The sequence below is a fragment of the Nyctibius grandis genome, chromosome 2 (assembly GCF_013368605.1).
Source record: "Nyctibius grandis isolate bNycGra1 chromosome 2, bNycGra1.pri, whole genome shotgun sequence".
Classification (NCBI taxonomy): domain Eukaryota; kingdom Metazoa; phylum Chordata; class Aves; order Nyctibiiformes; family Nyctibiidae; genus Nyctibius; species Nyctibius grandis.
Genome location: NC_090659.1, coordinates 100,447,182 through 100,470,649, shown reverse-complemented (window position 1 = coordinate 100,470,649; position 23,468 = coordinate 100,447,182). Strand labels below are relative to the sequence as shown.

At 34.9% G+C, this 23,468-nt stretch overlaps 1 protein-coding gene across 2 annotated transcripts in view; it reads left to right on the top strand.

The window, feature by feature from the left end:
• NBEA (neurobeachin) overlaps positions 1–23,468 on the top strand; it is a 560,398-nt gene that overhangs the window by 187,689 nt on the left and 349,241 nt on the right. The window contains exons 17-25 of one of the 2 annotated variants that reach the window (XM_068419495.1): positions 1,899–1,991; positions 5,124–5,232; positions 6,991–7,072; positions 7,284–7,407; positions 7,703–7,895; positions 8,167–9,186; positions 13,541–13,758; positions 15,255–15,408; positions 21,912–21,920. In XM_068419495.1, the coding sequence (XP_068275596.1) occupies positions 1,899–1,991; positions 5,124–5,232; positions 6,991–7,072; positions 7,284–7,407; positions 7,703–7,895; positions 8,167–9,186; positions 13,541–13,758; positions 15,255–15,408; positions 21,912–21,920 (2,002 nt within the window). Of the gene's footprint in view, positions 1–1,898; positions 1,992–5,123; positions 5,233–6,990; positions 7,073–7,283; positions 7,408–7,702; positions 7,896–8,166; positions 9,187–13,540; positions 13,759–15,254; positions 15,409–21,911; positions 21,936–23,468 lie in introns of both variants that reach the window. The other variant, XM_068419505.1, reaches the window with a different exon arrangement.

Here is a 23,468-nt window from a genome sequence, read left to right as displayed (position 1 = left end):
AGATTGCTTCTTTTTCACATAAATATCACACTTGCTGATCTTTCAAACTACAATTTTATTAACTTAGGCTATATTTTTTGTCAAAACCAGAGTGGTTTTGATAGCTTGGAGGGAAAAATTTTCCGCTTAGGGTTATCATTATGATACTTGAAGGTAAATGTACTGTTGTACTAGCTTCTCAATCTCAAATAGAATATGTAATTAACAAGATGCATCAAAAAGCCAAGTATCTATCTCAGAATAATTTTGAATAATCTATCTTCAGATGTTTAACATAATCTGGAGGAGAAAGAGGAAAACAAGAGAAATTGTGCCCTAACCTCTCAAATTCTCTCTGAAAAGATTAAAAAAAACTATCTGTGGAATTCGTATATTTATCTGTTTGACAGTAAAATTAGTAACTGATAATTCTCAGAGAAGCAGTATTTTTGTTGTTTTCTTATGCCTAATTTGATAATGCAATTTTTTTTAGATTAATAATTTTCATGTTAGTAATTTAATATTTACTATAGAATTTTATTTTGTGCTATTTTGAAAATACTTTGGAAAATGCAAGGGGCTTGTAAAACAGCAGAGGGAAAAACCATCTACTACCTGATAAATTCAAGCTTCTTTTTGCCAAAATGATAAGATCTTTGTGCAAATACTTGTATTTAAAACTGTTTGAATGACAATGCCAGTTGAAGGTAAGACTCATTGTAGTCATGGTTAGGACTTTGTTTTCTGCTTATAGTTGTCTGTATTTAGACAGATTTCTATTCCTGACACCTTTCGAAGACGGGTAAGACTGATCTAGAGGATTTAAGACATCCTTGTGTAACATTTGTGGTACCAATATTAAAATTGTTTGATGATGCAGTCTCTGTTTAAAAGTCTGTGTTGAAAAATTGGAGAGAATGCACAGAATTGCAACATTCAAGTGTTCAAAAAAAAAATCTTACATAGAATTAGGGGTTCGTCTGCTTAGGTTATCAGAGTGCAAAAGCCTCAGAGATCATTTGATAATGGCATAAGTCCTTTCAAAAGAGGAAGATACAGTCTGCTAAAGTGCTCTTTAGTGGAGAAAGACTAAAAAGAATGGCTAAAAGCTGAAGCTCAGCTAATTCAAATGAGAAATTAAAATATAAATTTAAAAATTTGTTGAAGAACAGTCCAGGGAAAGGGTAATGTTTTCTGTCTCTTGGTATCTTCAAATCAAGACTGATTTCCTTTCTGAAAAAATGTAGAATTTGTGCTTAAACCAGTCATATTAATTAAATAAGTAATAAATTAAATTAGTTAAAATTTGAGTCCTTTTTTATCCAGGATTTAAAACCAGAGGGTATATTTTTTTCTACTTCAAATTTTGATGCAATGAGGATGCAGCTTCATAGGTGTATATGGGATTTTGTGTAACATATTGCCATGTTTAACTTCTGACAAATGAGATTTCAGTATAAATGTACTGTGATTAAATGCAGGTGCCCTATCCTGTGTAGAAAAGATATTGAGTAGGGTTTTAAGAATGAAAGGAGATTCATGAAAGTAGCATCCAGGTACTCCAAGAGACTCCAGGATGTGACCTTATTGTGCTCCAATCTGCTTCCCTTGTCTTAGGCTACAACTGCTCAGACTGTTTTTTATTTGATTGTTCCAAGGTAGAAGTATGAGAGAAGGTTGTTACTTTCTTTTATAAAACATTGAACTAAACCAAAAGATACCGTGTCTCTAACCAAAAGAATTCATGATCAACTTCTTACGCTGTGCTTGGTGCTTTCAGTATATCCTTCTATTTTGTGTAAATTGCTATTTTTATGGTTTTATTTATTAAGAAATACCCCTGTTCAGTGAAATAATCTATATATCTGATGTTTAGTAATAAACTGAAAAAACTTGTTGATTTTTTTTTTCTTTTTTAGAGTAATTTATAAATTATTGGCTTCCAAAAGTGAGAGTATATGGGTGCAAGCTTTGAAGGTCCTTGGATATTTTCTTAAACACTTGGGTCATAAGTAAGTGTAGTTTTATAATCATTACAGTGGTGTATTTAAGTTCACAATTCTTCTTGTCTTTTTGTCATGATTACTGTATATTCTTTGACAGTCTTTAGATATTACTTAAAATAAAATTGTTCCATTTTCTGATTAATAATTCTCACATTTATATATTGGGATAAAATTAATTTTCCGGTTAACTTGTTGCTATGATGTTTGAAAAGATACAGTGATTGTCTGCCAAATATATGATATGCTGAAATTCAAGTCTTAAAACTTTTATGAATGTATATTGTATTTTCAGCTAAGGATAATAGGAAACATGAGTATCATCAAAAATTTGTTGCTGGAATTTTCAATGTCATTAAAATAAAATTTTCAGGGCAGTACTTTTAAAAATAGCTTTAAAATGATGTGAAAAATGAAATAGAAGAATATGTTATTCACATGGGCAAATTTTAGAAGGAAAAGCAGACAGACTAAATGAATGTAAAAAAGGAGGTAAGGGCATATCTCTATGCAAGAAATATTCACATGTAAAATCTTGCATGAAAAAAAATCTTGCAGAAATACATTTAAAAAGAGCTGTTGTCACGAAATAGATGTACTTAGTCTCATCTTCCATATTTTGGTGTTAAGAAAGAATTATAAAGCATGCAGTGCTGTGTAACCTGCTGCTGCTCACTTTTCCCCTTCTACGTGTGGTGCTTAACTGTCTGCCAGGGTTAACCCACAACAATATTCCAGTGGGAGACTGTGCAGTATAAAAATTCACCGTCTGCTTTACAAGAGACCTCATCATGTAAAATCTCCTTAGAAGGCAAGGGAGCTAGGAGTCCAGCCAGAGTGCGGTATTGCTAGACGTGCTTTTCTCAGTAAGATCAATAAAGTATGACTGTATAATTGAGAGACAGTTAGCTGAGAATATGCTCCCAAATGGGATTTTCTTTTGGGATCCAGCAAGCCAAGTAGTGTTCTGGGAATTAATAAAGCAAATTGATAGTCCACTCAAGAATCTCCAAGGGCTTTTCAAACATTACTTACTAAAAATCATTCACATTTATAGGAGTTGGATTAAGAAAGATAGACCAGATGAAGATTTGACTTGTGCAGAAGCCTGGTTTTGTCCAAATATGTACATTTGTTTAAAATATTTGTCGCTTATCTAGTAAATCAAGTAGCAAACTCTGTCATTGCAACATTACAGAAAAAGAAAAGTGAGATTTTTCAGAAGCTGAAGTGTCATTTCCCAGTCCTTAGCATCCACTCGTAATTATGGATGTGTCAATGTAGTTTCCATTGTTGAGTGAAAATACATAGCATAAAATTAAATTACTTTATTTTTCATGTAATTGAAGTAATTGAAATCCATTGAATATTCTCTGTAACTTTCAAAGTTTTTTTAACTTTTCAGACCTCATAACATCTGTAAATGTTCACATTTTATGTAGATTTCAGCAAGTAGAAATGTCCTCCCCATTTTCATATCTTACAGCTAGCGCTTGTGAGCTGTGCCTATTTGTGCACATACGGATATGTGCATACGCATGATTTTATAAAATTGTAGTCAACTACAGGAAACTCTAAACGTTTATAAAATTATAAACTACATTAAATTATAAAGAACTTAAATTTCTGTTTCACAGTACAGGAAGCAGGCATTATATTTTAATACATTAAAGCAGAATTGCATAAAGAGATGTTATAATGTGATTTATGAAATCTGAACCAATGCAATATTAATAACAAATGGGTAGGTACAAAACCAATTACCATTGCTGTAGTTCATATATATTCATCACAGATTAAGCTATAGAATGGAGGAAATTGGTTCATAGAACAAGTGACCAGTAATGTGTTAGATGAGAGCCTGAATAACTTAATTGATTTTTCTTTGTAATCTGTGAGGATAGACTGCTTTGTCTAACCTTAACAGTTGGCAAAATCCTGTTCTTTTCCTTCTCTGCCATCCTGGATTCTTTCTACGCCACCGCTGAAGTCATACTACATTATTTACTTTTGGGTTTTAGCTGCACATTTAAACAAATTTTCACTTCTGTGTGCTACATCATGGCTCACAACGTTGAATACTTGTAGTTTTTCTCATAAGGAAATCATGAACACTCTTCTGTGCACAGAAGAGTACACACTAGTACAAGTTGTTGCCACTCTTTTTGTACCTATTTGTAAATTATAATATCATGTATTAATTTCAAAAGCTCTAGAATGAATCTATGTAATTTAAATCTGTGTTATCATCATCAGTAATCATGAAAAGGGAGTTTCTTAGCTTTTGAATGCATAAAAGTTTACAGAAACTTTACTGTATCTTATATTTTTATGCTGCTTTGATAGAGATTATTAATTATTTTGAATAATGTTTTTTATTTCATATTCATTACAGTAGTAGATAAATTTAATGATGTAATTTATAAAAAGTACTCTGTTTATTTATGATATTATATCCAATTTTTAAAGAACAGTGTTTTGGGACAGACGGAATTCACTGATGTGAGCTGCTTTCTTCTCCACTTTTTAAGATTTGAGTAGTCTTTGATCCTGGCTATAAAATTCACTTCAATCACTTGGACTTTCGTAACTTTTCAGGATTTTATTTCCTTTGCATTGTAATGTATGTTATTCTAGGATTTAATTATTTTGGCTGCATGAGAGAATGCTACGTAAAGAGAATGGCAATACTGATAAATCTGTATGTGTTAGTATTTATGTTGGAAGATCTAAGGATGGATTGTCCTGAGTCCTTGAGAGAGCAACAAAAGATATGTTCTGCAGTGATCACATTTTAGCCAACCTGTGAACATCTTGAACTCTCTCAACCTGAGCAACATAGAAAGGGATTCCTTTGTCTTTTTCCAGTATAAAAAATCATGGAGGGCGAGAATGGTGTGTGATTTGTTTTATACAAAAACCCATTCCAAATACGCCATTGCTTTCTGAGAACTTTGTGTATTACTACAATTACATTCATACTGGGAAAGATCTTAAATGATGTTTAATTCATAATGATTACAGAATAACAAGTTTTAGAACATTTTAGTACAACATCAAAATATTTGGCTTTTGATTTTGTGCATTTACTTAAAATGTTTAACTTTGGCATTTTTCTAATATTTTTATTTTCTCTTCCAGGCGTAAGGTTGAAATCATGCATACTCACAGTCTTTTCACTCTTCTTGGAGAAAGGTTGATGCTGCATACAAATACGGTGACTGTTACAACATATAACACGCTTTATGAGGTACAAATTATAAACATAGAGATTATTGTCTCTGTTGTAAAAATTATGACTTAATTATATCGTGACTCTCTGCTTTACAATATCGTGAGTCTCAAGACTTTTGAGAACATTTTAGATAGAAATTTTAATAATGGATTTCTTGATTCAGAATGTATTTTGCCATGCTTTGGATATTTTTATTAACAATTTTTACATAGTCTTTATAAAACTTTCCACATAGCATTACAAAGGGTGATGGAAAAAATCCTGCTATTTAAGATGTTCATCACTTTACACACACACAAAAAAAAAAAAGAGAACTTGCTGGAGCCAGAGATTCCTTTTTTCTTTTTGTTTTGCTTTTTTGTGCCATTCCTTTCAAATTTACAAAATCTTGAAAAGTGCTGTTTTTCTTTTTTAACTAGTAATGCTGATAGTATGCCAAAATGATAACTGAACACAGCCACTTCTGTGTAACAGATACTGCTTGAGGCGAATATGACCTCAAAGCATTCAACTATTCCACTAGGCTCTTGTAGAAACTTCAGCTTTGATGGTGAGCAATTTTGTTAAAGCAAAATATTGTCAACATCGCATCAGTTGAAACCCATGTCCTCATGCCTGCAAACGCAGAAAGATCATGTCCAATCTTCAATTATTTTTAAAATGGTGACTTAGAATTGAACCTTTTGCAATTTCTGAGGATCTTATGCACCAGAAAGATATTTTTTAAATAATGCTATTTTTTTTTTTCAGTCACAAATAGGTGTAATGGCTAGATACTGAGGAGTGATTCCAGAAAAGACATGGAGGACTAAAGGAGTGCTTGATATTTAGGGTTCTGAGTCTAAGTGATGTAGAAAACGTTCTCCTATGTTTGTAAAAACCTAAATGTCATCTATTTGCCAATGACGTACTCAGACGTTAAGTTCTTTATTATTGCACGTATCTAAGCTTACACTGTGTTGTTTGACGACTTGGGTCTCACAGTCTCAATGTTGCTGCATTCAGATTTCTGAGAGCTTCTGTGATCGGTATTCTCAGAAAATGCATGAGCTCAAGTTCTGCTTTAAAATAAATAAGAATTACTAGTTAAATGATTCTATTCTGAAATAACATTTGCTTGAATATACTTACTGAGAATTCTGTGTTAGTATCATTAAATTTTTAGCTTGTTCTTAAAATAAAGTTGCATACATAGAACCGAACCTGTGACAGGTATCCCAGTGTGAAAGGTCTTTGGTGTTGCCTCCATACAGATTAATTAGTTTTTCAGGTACAATTCATGAAACAGGAGAATGATCTGTCTTGCTCATTATGTGAAGCGCCAGGATTATTCCTATTGAATGTTGTCTGTGACTGTTCCTCTTTCCTATCTGGCGGAAACGAAACCCACTTTTAAGAAATATTTGGTTTGGTTATGGATGGAATGTATGAGAATAACTTTTGATGTACAATGCTCGTGAAAGAATTTTTGATCTGTGAATATATAACACTATGAGGAATATGAATGCAATATCTTTAAAACATCATTATTGTGTATTTAGTCAGCAAACTAAAAAGTTAGTTAACCAGCCACTGTACATCCATGAAAATCTTGATCCTTGAGTAGAGGAATTGCTTGTTTCTGTTCTTCAGGAATAAAAATATTTTACCAAAATGTTTTGTATGAAGTTACAAGTGGCCATGGTAAATGCTCTTAACAAATTTAAAAATTAACAAAGAAATTCTGTAGCGTTTAATTAAAAATGGTAAAAGGAACTTAATATTCTATTTTAGATTTTGACAGAACAAGTATGCACTCAAGTTGTTCATAAACCGCATCCAGAGCCAGATTCTACAGTGAAAATTCAGAATCCAAGTAAGGACAATATATTATGTTTGTATGATAAATGTATTGCCTGGAGGTTGTGGGGTTTTTTGAAAGAATGTGGTTCAGGAAGCAAGAATAATTCATTAGTGTATCTCAAATTCATATGGGTTTCAGTGTCTACTTACATTAGTTGCTGTCAGCAACTTTTTTTTTTTAATGTTGTTGAAATGTGTTACATAACTAATTTATTCTTTCAAAGTGATTCTTAAGGTGGTGGCAACGCTGTTAAAAAATTCCACACCAAGTGCAGAGCTGATGGAAGTTCGACGTTTGTTCTTATCTGATATGATAAAACTCTTTAGTAATAGCCGTGAAAACAGAAGGTATGTCACTACAAATAGTATTTTCTCATCCTTGACTTGTGGGTAATAGTAATCATCTGTTGTACTCTGTGTAGAGTTTTATAGTGTATATTAAATGGAATAGTTCAGCAACTAATATGAAGTTCTTTTGTTTTGAATATACTTTAAATTTGTATTCATCCTGAAGTATTTTTAAGTTTCTTCCTACCATTGAATTGATGTTCAGAGATGTACCATATGATTTATTTTAACCATCATAATGTTAAAACAAAAAAGCTTTGTTTGGACATATTTTGACCTAATTATTTCACTTTAGATGTTTACTTCAGTGTTCAGTGTGGCAGGACTGGATGTTTTCTCTGGGATACATTAACCCTAAGAACTCTGAAGAGCAGAAGATCACAGAGATGGTTTACAACATTTTCCGTATTCTCTTGTATCATGCAATAAAATATGAATGGGGAGGCTGGAGAGTGTGGGTGGATACTCTTTCTATAGCTCATTCCAAGGTAAGAAATGACTCGTGGATTTTTTTTTTAATACTGGTAACTCCCCCAAAGGGACTAGCAATATAGTAAAAGATGTAAAGTGATTTAGTGCCATCTGGTGGCTCTACCCATGCGTGTCAAGGTGGCATTTTTTTGTCATCGTTGTAGGTCCTTTGCTGCGAAATAATTTGCAAGCTGTATGTAATTAATATGTTTTTAAGATTCTTGTTAGTTTTTGTCCAAGTTCATGTAGCATATGTTCATCCACATAATCTGTTCTTTTCTTTTTAAGGTCACATATGAGGCTCACAAGGAGTATCTAGCAAAAATGTATGAAGAGTATCAAAGGCAAGAGGAAGAAAACATAAAAAAGGGGAAGAAGGGGAACGTGAGCACCATCTCAGGTCTTTCCTCTCAGACAACAGGAGCAAAAGGTGGAATGGAGATTCGAGAGATAGAAGACCTTTCACAAAGCCAAAGTCCAGAAAGTGAAACAGATTACCCTGTCAGTACAGATACGAGGGACTTGCTCATGGCTACAAAGGTATCAGATGATGTACTTGGAAGTGCTGAGAGACCAGGAGGAGGAGTGCATGTGGAAGTTCATGACCTTTTAGTTGATATAAAAGCTGAAAAAGTAGAAGCTACTGAAGTAAAACTGGATGATATGGATTTATCACCAGAGACACTGGTAACTGGAGAAAATGGTGCACTTGTAGAAGTCGAATCTCTTCTAGATAATGTATATAGTGCTGCTGTTGAGAAGCTTCAAAACAATGTTCATGGAAGGGTGGGTATTATTAAGAAGAATGAGGAAAAAGATAATGGTCCATTAATAACTCTGGCTGATGAGAAAGATGAACCTTCTAATAACAGTACCTCATTTCTCTTTGATAAAATACCTAATCAAGAGGAGAAACTTCTACCTGAACTTTCAAGTAATCACATTTCTATTCCAAATGTGCAAGAGACACAGATGCATCTTGGTGTAAATGATGATTTGGGATTGCTTGCACATATGTCGGGTAGTGTAGATATAACATGTGCTTCAAGTATAATAGAGGACAAGGAGTTCAAGATCCACACAACTTCAGATGGAATGAGTAGCATTTCTGAGAGGGAGCTGGCTTCATCATCTAAAGGATTAGAATATGCCGAAATGACTGCCACAACTCTTGAGACAGAGTCTTCTGGTAGCAAAACTGTACCTAGTGTTGATGCAGGAAGTATAATATCAGATACAGAAAGATCTGATGATGGTAAGGAAGCAGGAAAGGAGATACGGAAGATCCAGACGACTACCACAACTCAGGTAAGTTTCAAGTACTGTAGCTGTGTATGTGCCTGATGTAGTTGCTGTTCGTTACTGCTGGATAAATTAATAGTATGAGTTCTGAGAGATGTTTGAAATATATTTCTTTAATTATATGAAAGGGTGTTGTCTTCGTTTAGCCCACACCCAGGGCTAAACAATAACAGTTTTTCTCTCACCCAATGTCCCGTCCCCAACCGAGGAAGGAAATTGGGAAAAAGAGGGAGACTTGTGGGTTAAAACTGAACAGATGTAGTAAAATCAAGAAACCAATATCAACCATAACACAAAACACACAAAAGTATACTTAGCTACAGAGTTGCAGCATGTTTTTCCAGGAATACTAACCATTGGCAATGAGAAAAAGAGAGTCTAGAACAGAGGAAAGCAAAACCAGCCGCACCCCTCCCCAGCAAGCCCTCCCTTTTATAGTGAACTTGATTGTTAATGATGTAGAATACACCTGTGGGCCAGCCTGGGTCAGCTGTCGTGCATTTAACTGCTAAGGGCCTTGATCACTATTCTGAAAATGGGAAGGCCAAGGCAGAAGACTACTCTTTGAAAGAATTTGTACTCTCTATACACAACAAAATACAGGATCACTATGAACTTTTAAAGCACAGAATTAATTTTCTCACTGGCATTGTTCAGGGACTGTAGCATGTAATCAAAGATTGCTTTTAAGGTTGCAGAAAGAACGCTCTCTTCTAAGTCTCTCTTCTATGGTAAGAACCTGTGTTTTGAAGGGAAAAGCAGATGCAGCTCTTGCATTCCCTAGACAGGTATTATAAGAAAAGTTTGGGGTTCTCTTGTAAGTATTTTTTTAAAACTACGAAAATCCTCATAACATCAGTTATAGACTATCAAGCCTTGTGTAGGGATCCTTATATTTAAAAGCATTCTGTGCAATAAAGAACAAGCCCTAAAAGCTCTCTATAGGAATAGTGTATCTATTACTATCAGTTCCCAAGTTAAGTCTTAAAATTAAGACTGTTAATACCATGGAAACTGATAAATGGAATGAATGGAGGCTAGAAAGAAAAAGGAGCAGCCAGTTTTTATTTTGAAATGTGGATTTTTGTTTAAAGAGTAAAAGGCAAGTGAAATGCTAGTATTCATTTACTATGTACGTATATGCACCCATAAGCACAGTGAATTTGTAAGATAAATCTTTAATGAAAAAGATAATCTGACTTTATACTAGCTACTGTAGAAAATCCTGTCAGTGTGACTTTGAGACTTCTCTGTTCTTTAACCTCTTTTCTTGATCAATTTTACCTATAACAGTTGAATTACAAAAATGTAATTTCCTCAAGCCTATAATTACTTGTTAGGGTTGAAATGATACATAAATCTTAATGAACTTTTATCAGATCATTATAAGATAGGAGAAATAAAATGTTTTCCAAATATTTTACTGTTACTCACAAAATTCCTAACAAATCATTTGGAACTGCAAATTATCTACAAACTGTGTACTCTTCAAGAGACTGGCTCTACAAGTTATTTAACTCTCTTTATTCTCCATATACTACTTAAATTACAGATATTTCCCCTTAAAATCAATGATAAACTACAGTGAATTGCTTTAAGTCTGTAGCCATTAATATATCTTTTAAATAATTTTCTTAAAAACAATTATCAACTGTGTAACCACCAGCATTATTGTTATCTTCTAATTTCTTCTTTGGGTGTTTTGAAATACCCTGTGAACTGTAAGCTGTCCATAGTTAAATCTTTTCTGTTTAAATGAAGTTAACCTTAATAAAAAAAGATGGAAATATGTATTAAATAAAACATAAATCAAGCATTATTGTTTTCATGAGTAAAGAGCAATGTTAATTTTAACATGTCTACAGTGGAGCCAGAGGTTGGAGTTTTGATTATAACATGTGTGGAATATGCCACATTAGATCTGATCTCTTTGAGACGACTGAAAACACTGAAAATGACTTAAAGACTTAAAGACCCAAGTGTAGATAATTGGGTATCGTGGTGGTTTATGTAATGCACATCAAAGCCCATTCTTGCAAATACAGTATTATTAGCTAGATAAAAGCTCTTCTATTGTGGTACAGTTATGATACCATTATTGCTGCTACATGACAACTGCCTGTAGTTGTACCCAAAAGAGAACAAGTGGTATCTGAATGAAGTTGCTAACCTCAAATTCTCTAAAAACAGATTGACAATCAGCTCCCCACCTTATCGGTAAGAAATAAACTGTCTTTTGTTCAAATGCACTGAAAGGAAGCAACAAATTTCACAATACAGTAGAGATGGGAACTCCTGCTTACTTCTAAGAAGAGTTAATGCCTTTATCAATAGTAGATCAAAGATTGAAGAATATAAAATTAACTCTTTCCTACGGTCCCAACTAGGAAATACTGAAAATAGAATTGAAAGCACTATGCAGAATATTCGTGAAAAAAATACAAAAATTAGATAAGTCTAAGAAAACAAGAAAAGAATAATTTAAAGATGGCTTTAAGAAAAACATAGGAAATGAAAGCAACAGTAACAATTTTGATCCCCATTGGTCAAACTGAATGAAGGAAACCTGCTCTGCTCTCAAAATGCTGGCTACAGAAGATCAAAATCAGACTTAAGATCTAAGAAGCTTGCCAGCTCAGCTCCAATGCTCTGTCCATTTTTACATTGCTAGCACAAATATTTTGTAAATGACTTTTTGCTTTTAAATGCCTAGATTTAAAACAGTATGCTAAGATCAGGAAATTAATATGTGAGTAAAGCAAGTATATTTTCTATTTTGCCAGTATTTCTTCCTGTCCTGGTTTGGCCAAAACCAGGCCAATTCTCCTTTCAGTGATTTTTACTTTCAGCTAAGTCTCTTCTAAGTAGCTGCACTTTCTGAAACTAACTGCAAGTTTTGCAGACAGCGTCTGCTTCCAGGACTGATAACGCTTGAAGTTTATAGTTATCACTGAGGCACCGGTAGGGATGTTATGCAGAAAGGCTCTTGCTGTACTTAGTCTTAGAGAAACCAAGGTCACTGCTAAATTCCTCACTGCTTACGAGTGAAGAGCCGAAGGGGGGTCACACCTGCAGGGAGGAGCGGACAGGGCAGGTGACCCAAAATTGACCAACGAAGGTATTCCATCCCATACACATCATTCTCAGTATAAAGCGGGGGGATCACGAGGGTCTCACTCTCTTTCTGCTATGGCCGGTGTCCGAAGAGGACTCTGTCCGTTTTCCTGCTGCCCCCGATCCCGATCCGTGCATCCCTGAATCCAGCTCTCGACCGTTGCTGGGCCCAGCCTGGGCCTTCCCGGAGCCTGCCCTGCAGTGCCGGTGGTGACGTGGCTGACTTCAGGGGAGCTCGATCTTGGTTTTGTATATATATTTGTATATATTTGATTATTTCTATTATTATTATTATACTCTTTTTCATTATTATAGTTTATTAAAACTGTTATAACTTTCCAACCCGGAAGTCTCTCTCCCTTTTCCCTTTCCCTTTCCCTTTGGGGGTGGGGGGGGACGGTTAACAGAGAGCATCTGCCACAGGTTTAATAGCCGGCCCATTTGAACCGTGACACTTCCTTTCAGAGATGTTGCACATTATAAGTAATTTCATTGTTATGAACATTTGCCTCAAATTCAGTCAAAATGTTTCTTCTTTACTACTTTTTCCTTCATGGTATTCTCCATCGTATCCTCTGTGTATCTTTTAGTTTTGTCTTTGATCACCAAGTGGAAACAGTCATGACTATGTAGGTATTGAAAAGGAATGAAATTCACATCCACATCCAGTATCTAAAGAATGTCCTGAGGATCCATAAAACTATTAGCCAATTAACAAAGTGTAACAAAATTGGCAAAATGAGATTTGGGAGACTAGACTTGATTCTTCAATGATCCTGCTAAGAAGATCAGATAAATAAATTGGTTTTGGAAAATGAGGAGCTGTCTAAAAGTACACTGATTTCTTGAAGCCATCACTGTGTAGTTTGTCCATGTTTTGAGTCAAATATTCAAAGAAAATTGTGTTATCAGCACAAAAGAATAGTTGTTTCCTATAAACAAAGTCTTGTCACTGCCGACCTTGTACATGCTGCATTTGTTCTTTTCTGTAATACTTCAAGTGAAGAACCTGAGAGTAGAACATCGGTGAATAGCTGAAAGGAAGGCCAACCATAGCCCCTCAGTGCTCATTGATTTGAATCAGAGCAGCTCCTTTACTGAAGGATACTGCCTGCCTTGGAATATCAATATCTCATTTAGTTTGTACTCAAGTCCATTTTTAGCCCATCCTTTCTCAAATTCTGTGATCCATTCAAAAACACCTTACAAAAAGTTAACATGATTTTTGAACTTCTTGTTAATATAGGCGGTACAGGGTCGATCTGTCACCCAGCAAGACCGGGATCTACGTGTTGACTTGGGATTTCGAGGAATGCCAATGACAGAAGAGCAGCGACGGCAGTTTAGTCCAGGCCCACGCACAACTATGTTTCGTATTCCAGAGTTTAAATGGTCTCCCATGCACCAGCGGCTCCTGACAGACTTACTTTTTGCACTAGAAACAGATGTACATGTTTGGAGAAGGTAGGTTGTTGTTTCTTCTTTAACTCCCGGTTTGTGTTTCCATCAACAAGGAAAAATTAGCTGTGTTGTAGAGGGGATGTTACTGGGATAATGGAAAGGGGAACAGTTGGTGTTAGCTGAAGTGCCCTTCTGTATCTTGTATCTTCTCTTTTCACCCCTTCCCAGCCTGTAACAGCTCTGTTTCACAGGTAGCAATTTCTGTTTTCTTGAGAGATTGTATAACTCATGCATACCTAACTAAACTGAGCTGCTCTTTCAGCTTATGTTTAGCGTTAGAATCCACTGCTTCTGTTTCAGACTTGAGGAAGACTTGTGTGTCTGCTAATGGCCATTTTTTTCAACTAATCAATTGAAACAGAGCTTCTCTACCTGCAAACCTTATAAATAAAAACTCTTTCCTATAACATTTTGTAAGGAATCACTCTCTCTAGTTGACAAATTTTTTTTGCATGCCAGCTCCTGGTTGCAGTTAGTCTTGGTGGTTATGTTGTATTTTATGACAGCTATGTGATTTCCTAGGTTTTTTTTGTACAGACTCAATAACTTTTGCTATCAGGGCCCTTAGGTATAACAGATATTATAATTTCCAGGATAGAATAGTTCATTTTCAGAAAACTTGAGCATAGTTATATCCAACGAGCAATATATATTGCATTTGATTTCCTGTTTAGTGAACTGTTCTGTGATAGTCACTAGGAAATGGACTATTTTGATAATTTTTTTTGGCCAATATGTGGGAGGGGCTTTGTACTTTGTGTTTAGGTAATGCTTGGAGATTAAAGTTCAGTTTGTATCTTTTCAATTGAAGGCTTTAATTTTTGTTTGCTGTCTGGCAACAATGTTGTTTTGGGACAATAACATACTTATAGACTGAGTATTTCTCAATATTTTCACACAGTGTTTTATATTTTTGGGGAGTGACTGTTTCAAGGGACAATTTCCCACCAATTAGGAGCTGCTGAGATTTCAGCTAATCTTATTAGCAGCTGTGGCTTGCAAAGCTCTTTCTAATGCTAAATTTAATATTAGTTAATAAAGTTAATATTAGATCAAGGTATCACCATATTATCAAGTTTCTCCTTTAAAACACTAGCAGATGTTATCATTAGGTGTTATCAAGGGTGCTTCAAATGACATGGGTGCAGTATGGTGCACTCTTAATATTAAACAATAACTTTCATGCTGAAGGAACAACCCACTGCTTTCAGCAGAACTGCCTGTGAAGTGAAGTACTGGTTGATTGCAGTAAAAGGTTACAAGCCATTGTTTTCAACTGGATATCTGAAACTAATCCTGGTGTGAAAATAGATAGCAGTCAATTTGTTCATTAGACTAATCCTGTTCATATTTTTAGACAACTTACATGCAAAGTTTTGTAGACAAGATTTTGCCTTTATATCACAGAAACATTCAAGGTCTGGTTGCAAAGAATAAATTTATCTAAACTTTTATTTTAACTATTTGTTTTTAATCCGTCCTTTCTTCTGTTCTTGCAGTCACTCCACAAAGTCTGTGATGGACTTTGTCAATAGCAATGAAAATATTATTTTTGTACACAACACAATACACCTCATTTCCCAGATGGTAGACAATATTATTATTGCTTGTGGAGGAATTTTACCATTGCTGTCAGCAGCCACATCCCCAACTGTAAGTACAACATTTCCACCTAGTGGTCATATTAGAAATTGTTTTTACTAATACAAACCCCTATTTGCAGCTGACACTTCTCTGGGGACTCCTGTCCCCTCTCTGCTAATTCCTTCAAAAAATTTAAATTTATAATCGAAACTGTTAAGCTTTGATATACAGAGTGTTTATAATATTTTGCATTTGAAATGTTAATTTTATTAGAGAAGTAGTACTAAGTAAGAATAATATTTCATAGATATTTAATATTTCATTTGAAAGAGAAGACCATTAGGATCATGGTTACAAATCGTGATTACTGTAACAAAATTCCCTGCTTTATGATGGCTAGTCATTGATATTCATAAACCTGTTTTGCATGGCTACCATTTGTTTGCATGCCAAATGATACCAGAAGTCATCCCTTTGCTACTCTGTTTACTTCTTCCTTCAGTAGGTCCTGAGCTTCGTTTCCTTTTTTTTTTTTCAATCTTGTATTGAAATAAGCTGTTATTTTTATCCACTCTGATGTTCTTAGTAAGTTGTAATTTCTTAGGTGATCACAGTTCAGGCAGGCAGAGTAGCCTAATAGAATGCTTCATGAGAAAGGGAGAAATATTTTGTAAATATTGCATTATTATCAATAGTAATTACAGTAGTTGAGTGTGATGCCTTGTCTGTGCATATAATATCTGTAACTATTTCTTTCATACTAAATGTTTTATCTGGAACATCCTATAAACATATGCAGTGAGTACTGGTCTTTGAAAGGGAAGAAAATGAGGCCAAGAAGGGACAGAGTCTCCTCTGAAGTCATGTGGCTAATAGGCGCTGGAGGCTATAAATGTAATTTGGCAGTAAAAACTCAATTCCTTGTTCTAGCCATTCAGCAACCTGGATTACTTTACTTTGCCTCTACTTTTATTTCTAGTTAGCTAGTGAAAAAAAAATGTGATTTTATTTGCAAGGTATGAATGTATTGACTAGCAATTTGCTAAACATTAATATGACTTTCAGACAGGTGATTGATGGTTAAATGCTGTGTCTTTACTATTTTCACTGTGTCAGCTGGGAAAATTTTTACTATAAGCAAAAGTGCAAGGCTCACAAGAAAGACTTTAGTTGTCCGTGTTTATGGCACTGCAGAGCCATTCTATAGAATAATAATTTTGCAGTTCACCATTTCCCTCTATTCTGGATAACAAATATATATATGTGTGTGTGTGTGAGTATACATAGATAGCTGATACAGCTTTATAAATTACGCATCTGTTTGTTAAAATACCGTGAGTTGATATTGCCTTGGTACAGTAGCAGTGATTTTCATGCATTGATACAAAAGACTACATTTTCAAATTTGTGTATTATGCATGCATTTCCCCACTACGTGGGGATTGTGTGTATTACTTAAATGCTCAATTTTGCCACCTGCTTAGGATAATAAAATAAAAATAAATTGTGAAATAAACTAATTCATTAAAAGATCAGTAGCTGTCTTCAAACTAAATTAATCCTACTCTGTGAAATTAAAAAAAAAAAAAAGTGATTACTTTTGTCCCAGATGGACAGGGAGGGTGGGGAAAAGTAACTGATAAAATCACAGATTAACTTCACCTGGAAATAATAATTTCATAATCACTACCACCTAGCAGAGAGCTTCTTCCCTCTCATTCAACTCCGTTCCTGTTCTGTCATTGCCCATCCATAAACATTAGCAGCAAGATGGATTTATTCATAATTGTGACAGATACAAGGAGCCCAGCACATCCTTCCTCCTTCTTAGAGAAGGTGCTCTCCCTCAATATTGTTCTGAATCACAGTTATGAAGGGACCAGGTGCCCTGTTGGGCATCAGACCACTTCTGAATATCCATCATATGATGAATGAAAAGAAGTTCCATACTGCTGCTCAGACTCCTAATACTTTGGCATCCTTGAATTGCTGTGGAGAAAGTGGATGGACTGCTGGTTAGGAATATATTTCTTCTCAGTCTTGAAAGGGTAAAGCAGCCCAGTGCTTGCATCAGTTACAAAAGACTCTGTCTCGCTCTCCTCCTTGCAAGGGCTGCTATTTGGAAGAGAGAAGAGGTCTGAAACTGAAAGATTTGTATAACGACTCCACTGCATAAAAACACTTACGGCAGGTCTTCTAGTGACGCTTTCTGCCAGAGTAACTCTCAAGGGAGAAACAGGCAATACTCTCTTTCCCTCACTGTTTCAAAGAATCACAGAATCGCAGAATGGTTGAGGCTGGAAGGGACCTCTGGAGATCATCTGGTCCTCCCTGCTCAAGCAGGGCAACCTAGAGCCAGTTGCCCAGCACTGTGTTGAGATGGCTTTTGAGTATCTCAGAGGATGGAGAGTCCACTGCCTCCCTGGAGAACCTGTGCCAGTGCTCGGTCACCCTCACAGCGAAAAAGTGTTTCTTGATTTTCAGATGGAACCTGCTGTGTTTTAGTTAATTACATTAATGTTTTTTTTCCACAAGATATACAGTCCAAATTTGGTGTTGCACTTCATGAATCCCTTCCAACCTTAACCATTCTGTGATTCTCTGTAATTTTGTGATTCTGTAATTTAAACTGGACATGGTACTAAAAGTCCAGTCAAGCAGTACTGCATTACTCTTACAAAAGCCACCTGTTCACATGTTACCTAAGCTGCCTTACTGGGCCAGCCCAAGGGCCCAGTTGGTTTAGCGTTCTGCCTCCAACAGTGACTGCAGCTTACATCAAAATACAGAAGTCTGAGCAAGCATATTGATTGCTCTAATGATGCTTCATTTCAGCATTTGGGATTTTAACAGCTAGAGAGGGTGTCCAGGCTGTCATGTTTAATAACTACTGAGGAATTTATCCTTCTAGACTTTACCTAATCATTTTTGAAGCTATTTATGCTTTTAGCCTCCATAATATCCTATGGCAATTGAATTTGACTAATTATATAACCTTTGAAGCACTTCTTGTCTTTGTTTTTTTAAGCCTGTGTAAATGTATAAAGTCACTTTGTACCCTACTGTTTATGCTATGAAAGGAGTGGTTAATCATGTCTTTATTAATCACCATATCATTTATGACTTTGTAGCCTTGAGTCATATCTCCTGGTGTGCCTGTTTGAATCCATAGAGTCTTCATCTTGTTTAGTCTGTCTGTCTTCGGAAGCCTCTGATCCTCCATATCTCTATTCTGTGGAGCTTTTCTGGGGTGTCAAAACCCTCATGTTTTGTAGATCCTGTAGAATATATATATTCAGTTTGTCAACAAGTATGAGCTCATTTTACTTCATTTCATCCTTTTTCACTTTCATGAATGGTGACTCTCAAATATTCTCACTGAAAGCCTTTTGGGCCCATATTGAAATTTTAAAGTAGTAGTTCTTACTTATTTCTTCCTAGTGTGTTTGTGGCATAGGATGTGTATTTACATCTACTTCTAAAAATTAATTTACTTTTCTGTCTGGAATAATGAAACATGAGAGCAAAAAGGCTATAGAACAGACAGTAAAGGTCGTTCCACCCTTTTCCTTCGGGATGATAAAACAGGATAGAATTCAGGAAGAGATTAGGGTAAATTTAGGTATCCACTTGAAGTACTTATATGTGGACTAGATTTCCAGCCAATGGATATCTACTCAATAGAAGCAAATGATTCAGCTGTCTCTGATGTAGGCATCTAGTGGCTGGTCAACCATATCCCTGTAGGGTCCATAGACTGCAATGATTGTTAACCTGGAGCTGAATCCAGCCTCTTTTTATGAGGTAGCTTACTTGTTTCCTAACAGAGAACACAACGGACAGAAACACATAGTTCCTTTATTGATCTCACAGTCCTACCTATCCACAATTCCTTGACTTCAGTGTGTCAGTCTGAGTGCAAGGAAGGCCTTATCTTGGGCTGCTGGTTCTTAAACAGTCCTAAATGTCTGTTACAAAACTCTCAACAGTCTGCTATAGAGTTAGTTCTTATTACATGTGTCCCATTGCCTCTCATTTTTTTAAAAGCATTTCACCTATTTCTCATTACTAGAATAGATGCTGAAGATTGGATGCTTGAATTAATTAAGGCTATATGCAGAAAAGAACCAAGACATGAATTTAGCAAAATGACTTTCAGAATATTAGAGGAATTGCAGATTTTTTTTTCTTTTGTGCAACGGATTCTGTATTGTGTTCCCTCCCTTGCTGAAAAAGCAGTACTGTCACAGTTTCTTTAAAAAGATGAATGTTTGGGGAACTTCCCATTTCAAAAATACTTTTTTCCTTTGCGTAGTTAGGATTTGCAGTGAAATGGCAATTCTTCTTGGTTGGGTGGAAAATTACTCCATGATCCCTTGTCTGCTGTAGAACAGGCAATCTTAATCATGGAATTTCCTCACTATTGAATTCTTGTAAAAGAAATCTGCCTTTTCCCTTGCTTTTCCCAGTCCAGGCTAGGATGATCTGGATAATGCTGTGAATAGGAGCCTTTAAATATGAATAGGAAGAAGAAAAGAAAAAATGCATTATCTTTGAAAACAAACCACTCACAAATCTGTGAGTGACTCAAGAGTAGAGTGAAGGTTATATATTTGTGTGGAACACAGGGGGAAGTTTACTGTAATTCATGGGAATTTATTCCCAAATGTTTTAGTATTTCCCTTGATTTCAATTCTATATCACCTCTGTCTCAGGGTCTGTACAAGGACTTGCTTCAAAGGCTGGTGTTTTTAAAGGGTTGTCAATTGTGTATGTGAAAGGATTTGAAGTGGAAGCAAATATTAACAGAAAAATATAACCAGTTTTGTTGTTTTACAATATAAGATGGAGTGTGTTCCACTGTTGATTCTGTTGTCTTGCTTATTAAATTGGGGCATATTAGATACTCTGCCAATATTATAAGGAGGTCATAAAATATAAAATACTGATTTCCTTTTTTATTTTCTTTATGTGAGGAGGTCTTTGAGACTTTTTTTTTAATTACAGCTATAAGGAAGACATAATTTTAAGATGGTGCACAATATTTAGGGAGCTGTAAGGAAAAACGTTTGCAGAAGATGCTTTCTGTTAATAGCAGCTGGTTGCCAGATAAAACACTTTGTGTACAAGCTAGGAACTTGAAATAATTATTGCTTACTAGAAGGGCAGCAGCTGTGACAAGGACTTGAGGACGTTGAGTAAGGCAAAAGAAATTTGAGAAGTTAAAATATATGTGACAATTGAGAGTAAATTTCCGGACCCCTCGCAACTAGTTTGTTTTTCCACTTCATCTGTGAAGTCTATAATTCGAATTCTTGCTTGCATCACTTAAAACAGCAGCTCTCAAATTGTGATCTGAGGGCTGCTGGTGTTACGTGGATGTCTACAAAACTCCGTTAAACATTTAAGGCCTTATTAGGTCTGTGGACTAAAAGCCAAGACGAGATATTTTTCTGTATGTCCTGTGTATAGTGTTAGCATTAGCATGCCCATGACTCATGTGATGCCACAGGTGCTCTGTGATCTATAACAATTCTGAGAATCAACAGTTGCACACTGATGTAAAAATTGTCAGCTAGTAATCGAGAGAAAATAGCCATAGGTTAATTGTTGAGGTGCATCCAGCTACAAAAGAGGAAGACACATTTAAAAACCGGACGAACATGGTATTTTCTGTTCCAAAAGGAAAGCAAGCAGTTTGTTTCAGCTTGTTTTTCTTTCTGATTAGATCTTACCACCATTTAAATGACAGAAATACTGACATACTCTTGAAAATTCAATTTCTTTCTCTTTTTAAAACATAACTAGTGAAAACTGAAGGATTATTTCCTAGCCCGTTGTGATAAGAGAGAAAGTACTTCTACCTTAAATTAAAACATAAAAAATTTACATAGCTGTTTAATTGTGAACATTGAAATTCGAGACTAACTCAGTCCCAGGGGCTTAGTAAATCTTTATTTTTTTTCTGTGGTCCAAAAGCATTCAAACATCCAGTATGATATTGGTTTAGGTTGAAGAAATCACACCCAAATGTAATATATATAGTGAGCTATGTGTTGCTTCAAAGGAGGGAGCATTATGCATGAAGAACCAGTTTGCTTTTTGTGATTTACATTTGTTTTGACAAAGCATTTTAAACATATTTGCCTCCTCACGCAAAGTTTAACTACTTTATTACATTTCAGTTAAATGGCTTGTTGTAAAACGCTCATTTTATTTCTATATAATCAGTGAAAACATTACTTTCGTTTACATTGCTTCATAAAAGTGCTCTATGTACTATATAAAAGATGTACATTGGTTTGGAAGAATCAGTGTTTACATGAACTCCATAATAATACAAGATTTACAGTTTTCCTTTCCTTATGCATAGCTATCTCTTAGAAGTCTTTATTTTCAAATGTTCATGCTGAGCTGAAATGTTTTGCTGTTCTAATTATAAAGTAAACAAATGTGTAATTCCAAGATAATAATTTGTTTCAATTTTACATTGTATTTTTAGTTAACTTAAATAATTTTCTTTTTCTTTTATTGTTGTGATCTGTTGTCTGTTTTGTCTGTTGCATGTCCAGGGTTCTAAGGTTAGTATTGCTGCTGTAAGTTTCAGTTTTTGCATTTTCAAAAATACCTTATTTTTGATCATTTAATATTTTGCCTTTTTTATGATTATTATTATTTTCTGATATCATGTAGTAGGATGTGAATAAGAATATATTGCGTGTAATCATTAACTTTTCCTAACATGTTTCTCTTGAGTAACTTAATGCATTAAGTATGATGCTTACTGTTAGCTACCGGACTGAATGTAGGCAGGTCCGTGAGCTAATTTAAGTTATAAATGTGGTTGTCAATAGAAAAACTCTTTAGACCCTGAACATGTTAATTGTATGGAAGACTTGTTACTGCTCTTAAAGTACGCTGAGTAGTCATGAAATGGTGATCAGTTCACTTTTTAAAGAGTTTTTGGACTACATCTATCTAAAATATTACTAATACCTGAAGGCAGCTTGATCAACAATGGAGCTTACTTTAAACATTATTAGAATATCAATGTGCTGTATTTAACAGGTAGAACTGATGGTAAGCTTTGCTGTAAAAATATGTCAGTCTATATTTTTTCTTCCATGCAGCAGAATTTTAAGGAGATTTGTAAAAAAAAAGATTTTTTTTTCAATTCAAAGTTTGCAAAAATCTTGGTAAAATACACAAAAATGTTATATAAAATGAATTTATTACATAACTTGCAACAATAATAAAGCGATAGATATTCTGAGAAGGTTTAAGACTATGATTGATGCAGTACCATTGAAGCTCGAGAAAAATCAACAACAGGCAGTCAATTGGCTGCTAGCAAGCCTGATGTTATTTCAAGCATGGGTTCGAAGTTCAAGTTTCTGTAACCACCTCTGAGTTTTTCTGGCAGACTGTTATGGCTATAGATTTTTGCAAATCTGTTTTCTTGGATGAGTGCTTTCAGAAATGATGTTCCAGTCTCTTACAAAAAAACAGCAACTTATTTTTCCAAAAAGTAGGAACACGGCACACACTAAGCAGGGAAGACCTGGCTAAAGAAGATAGGCTGGAAATAGTTCTGAGAGTTGTCATTTTACCATTTTTCTTATATTATTGGGCAGGTCAGACAGATGACAGCCCTTCCCAAATCACTCGTGTAACCAACGTGTTACGTCCTTAAGAGAAATTAAATGAAGTGGTATCTGTTATTGTGGTGACACATGACACATTATATCCTTCATCTTTCAAAACAGTTGTTTCCTTAATACTCTTTGGCACAGTTTGCATTTTTATCATTTTCGTGTAAAATATTCTAAAAAGTGACTCATGAGTGAGGATACTAACGTTTTGGAAGTATGGAAATAAAAGATTTTTTGCTTTTCTGTATTTCTTTTTCTTTGAAAGGGTAATGGCCTTAACAGCACAAAATATATTTTGAATTTTTTTATAGATACTTCTAAGTAAATGAATAAAAATAAATAAAAACATTGAACATAATACTTTTCGAAGGGACTGAACTCTGTGTTCAGAAAAGCCCTGCAATCTGAAATCGTGTTGACAATCAATTAGAATCAGCCATCTGTAAACAATTTTAAAAATAGTATTTAGGCATATAA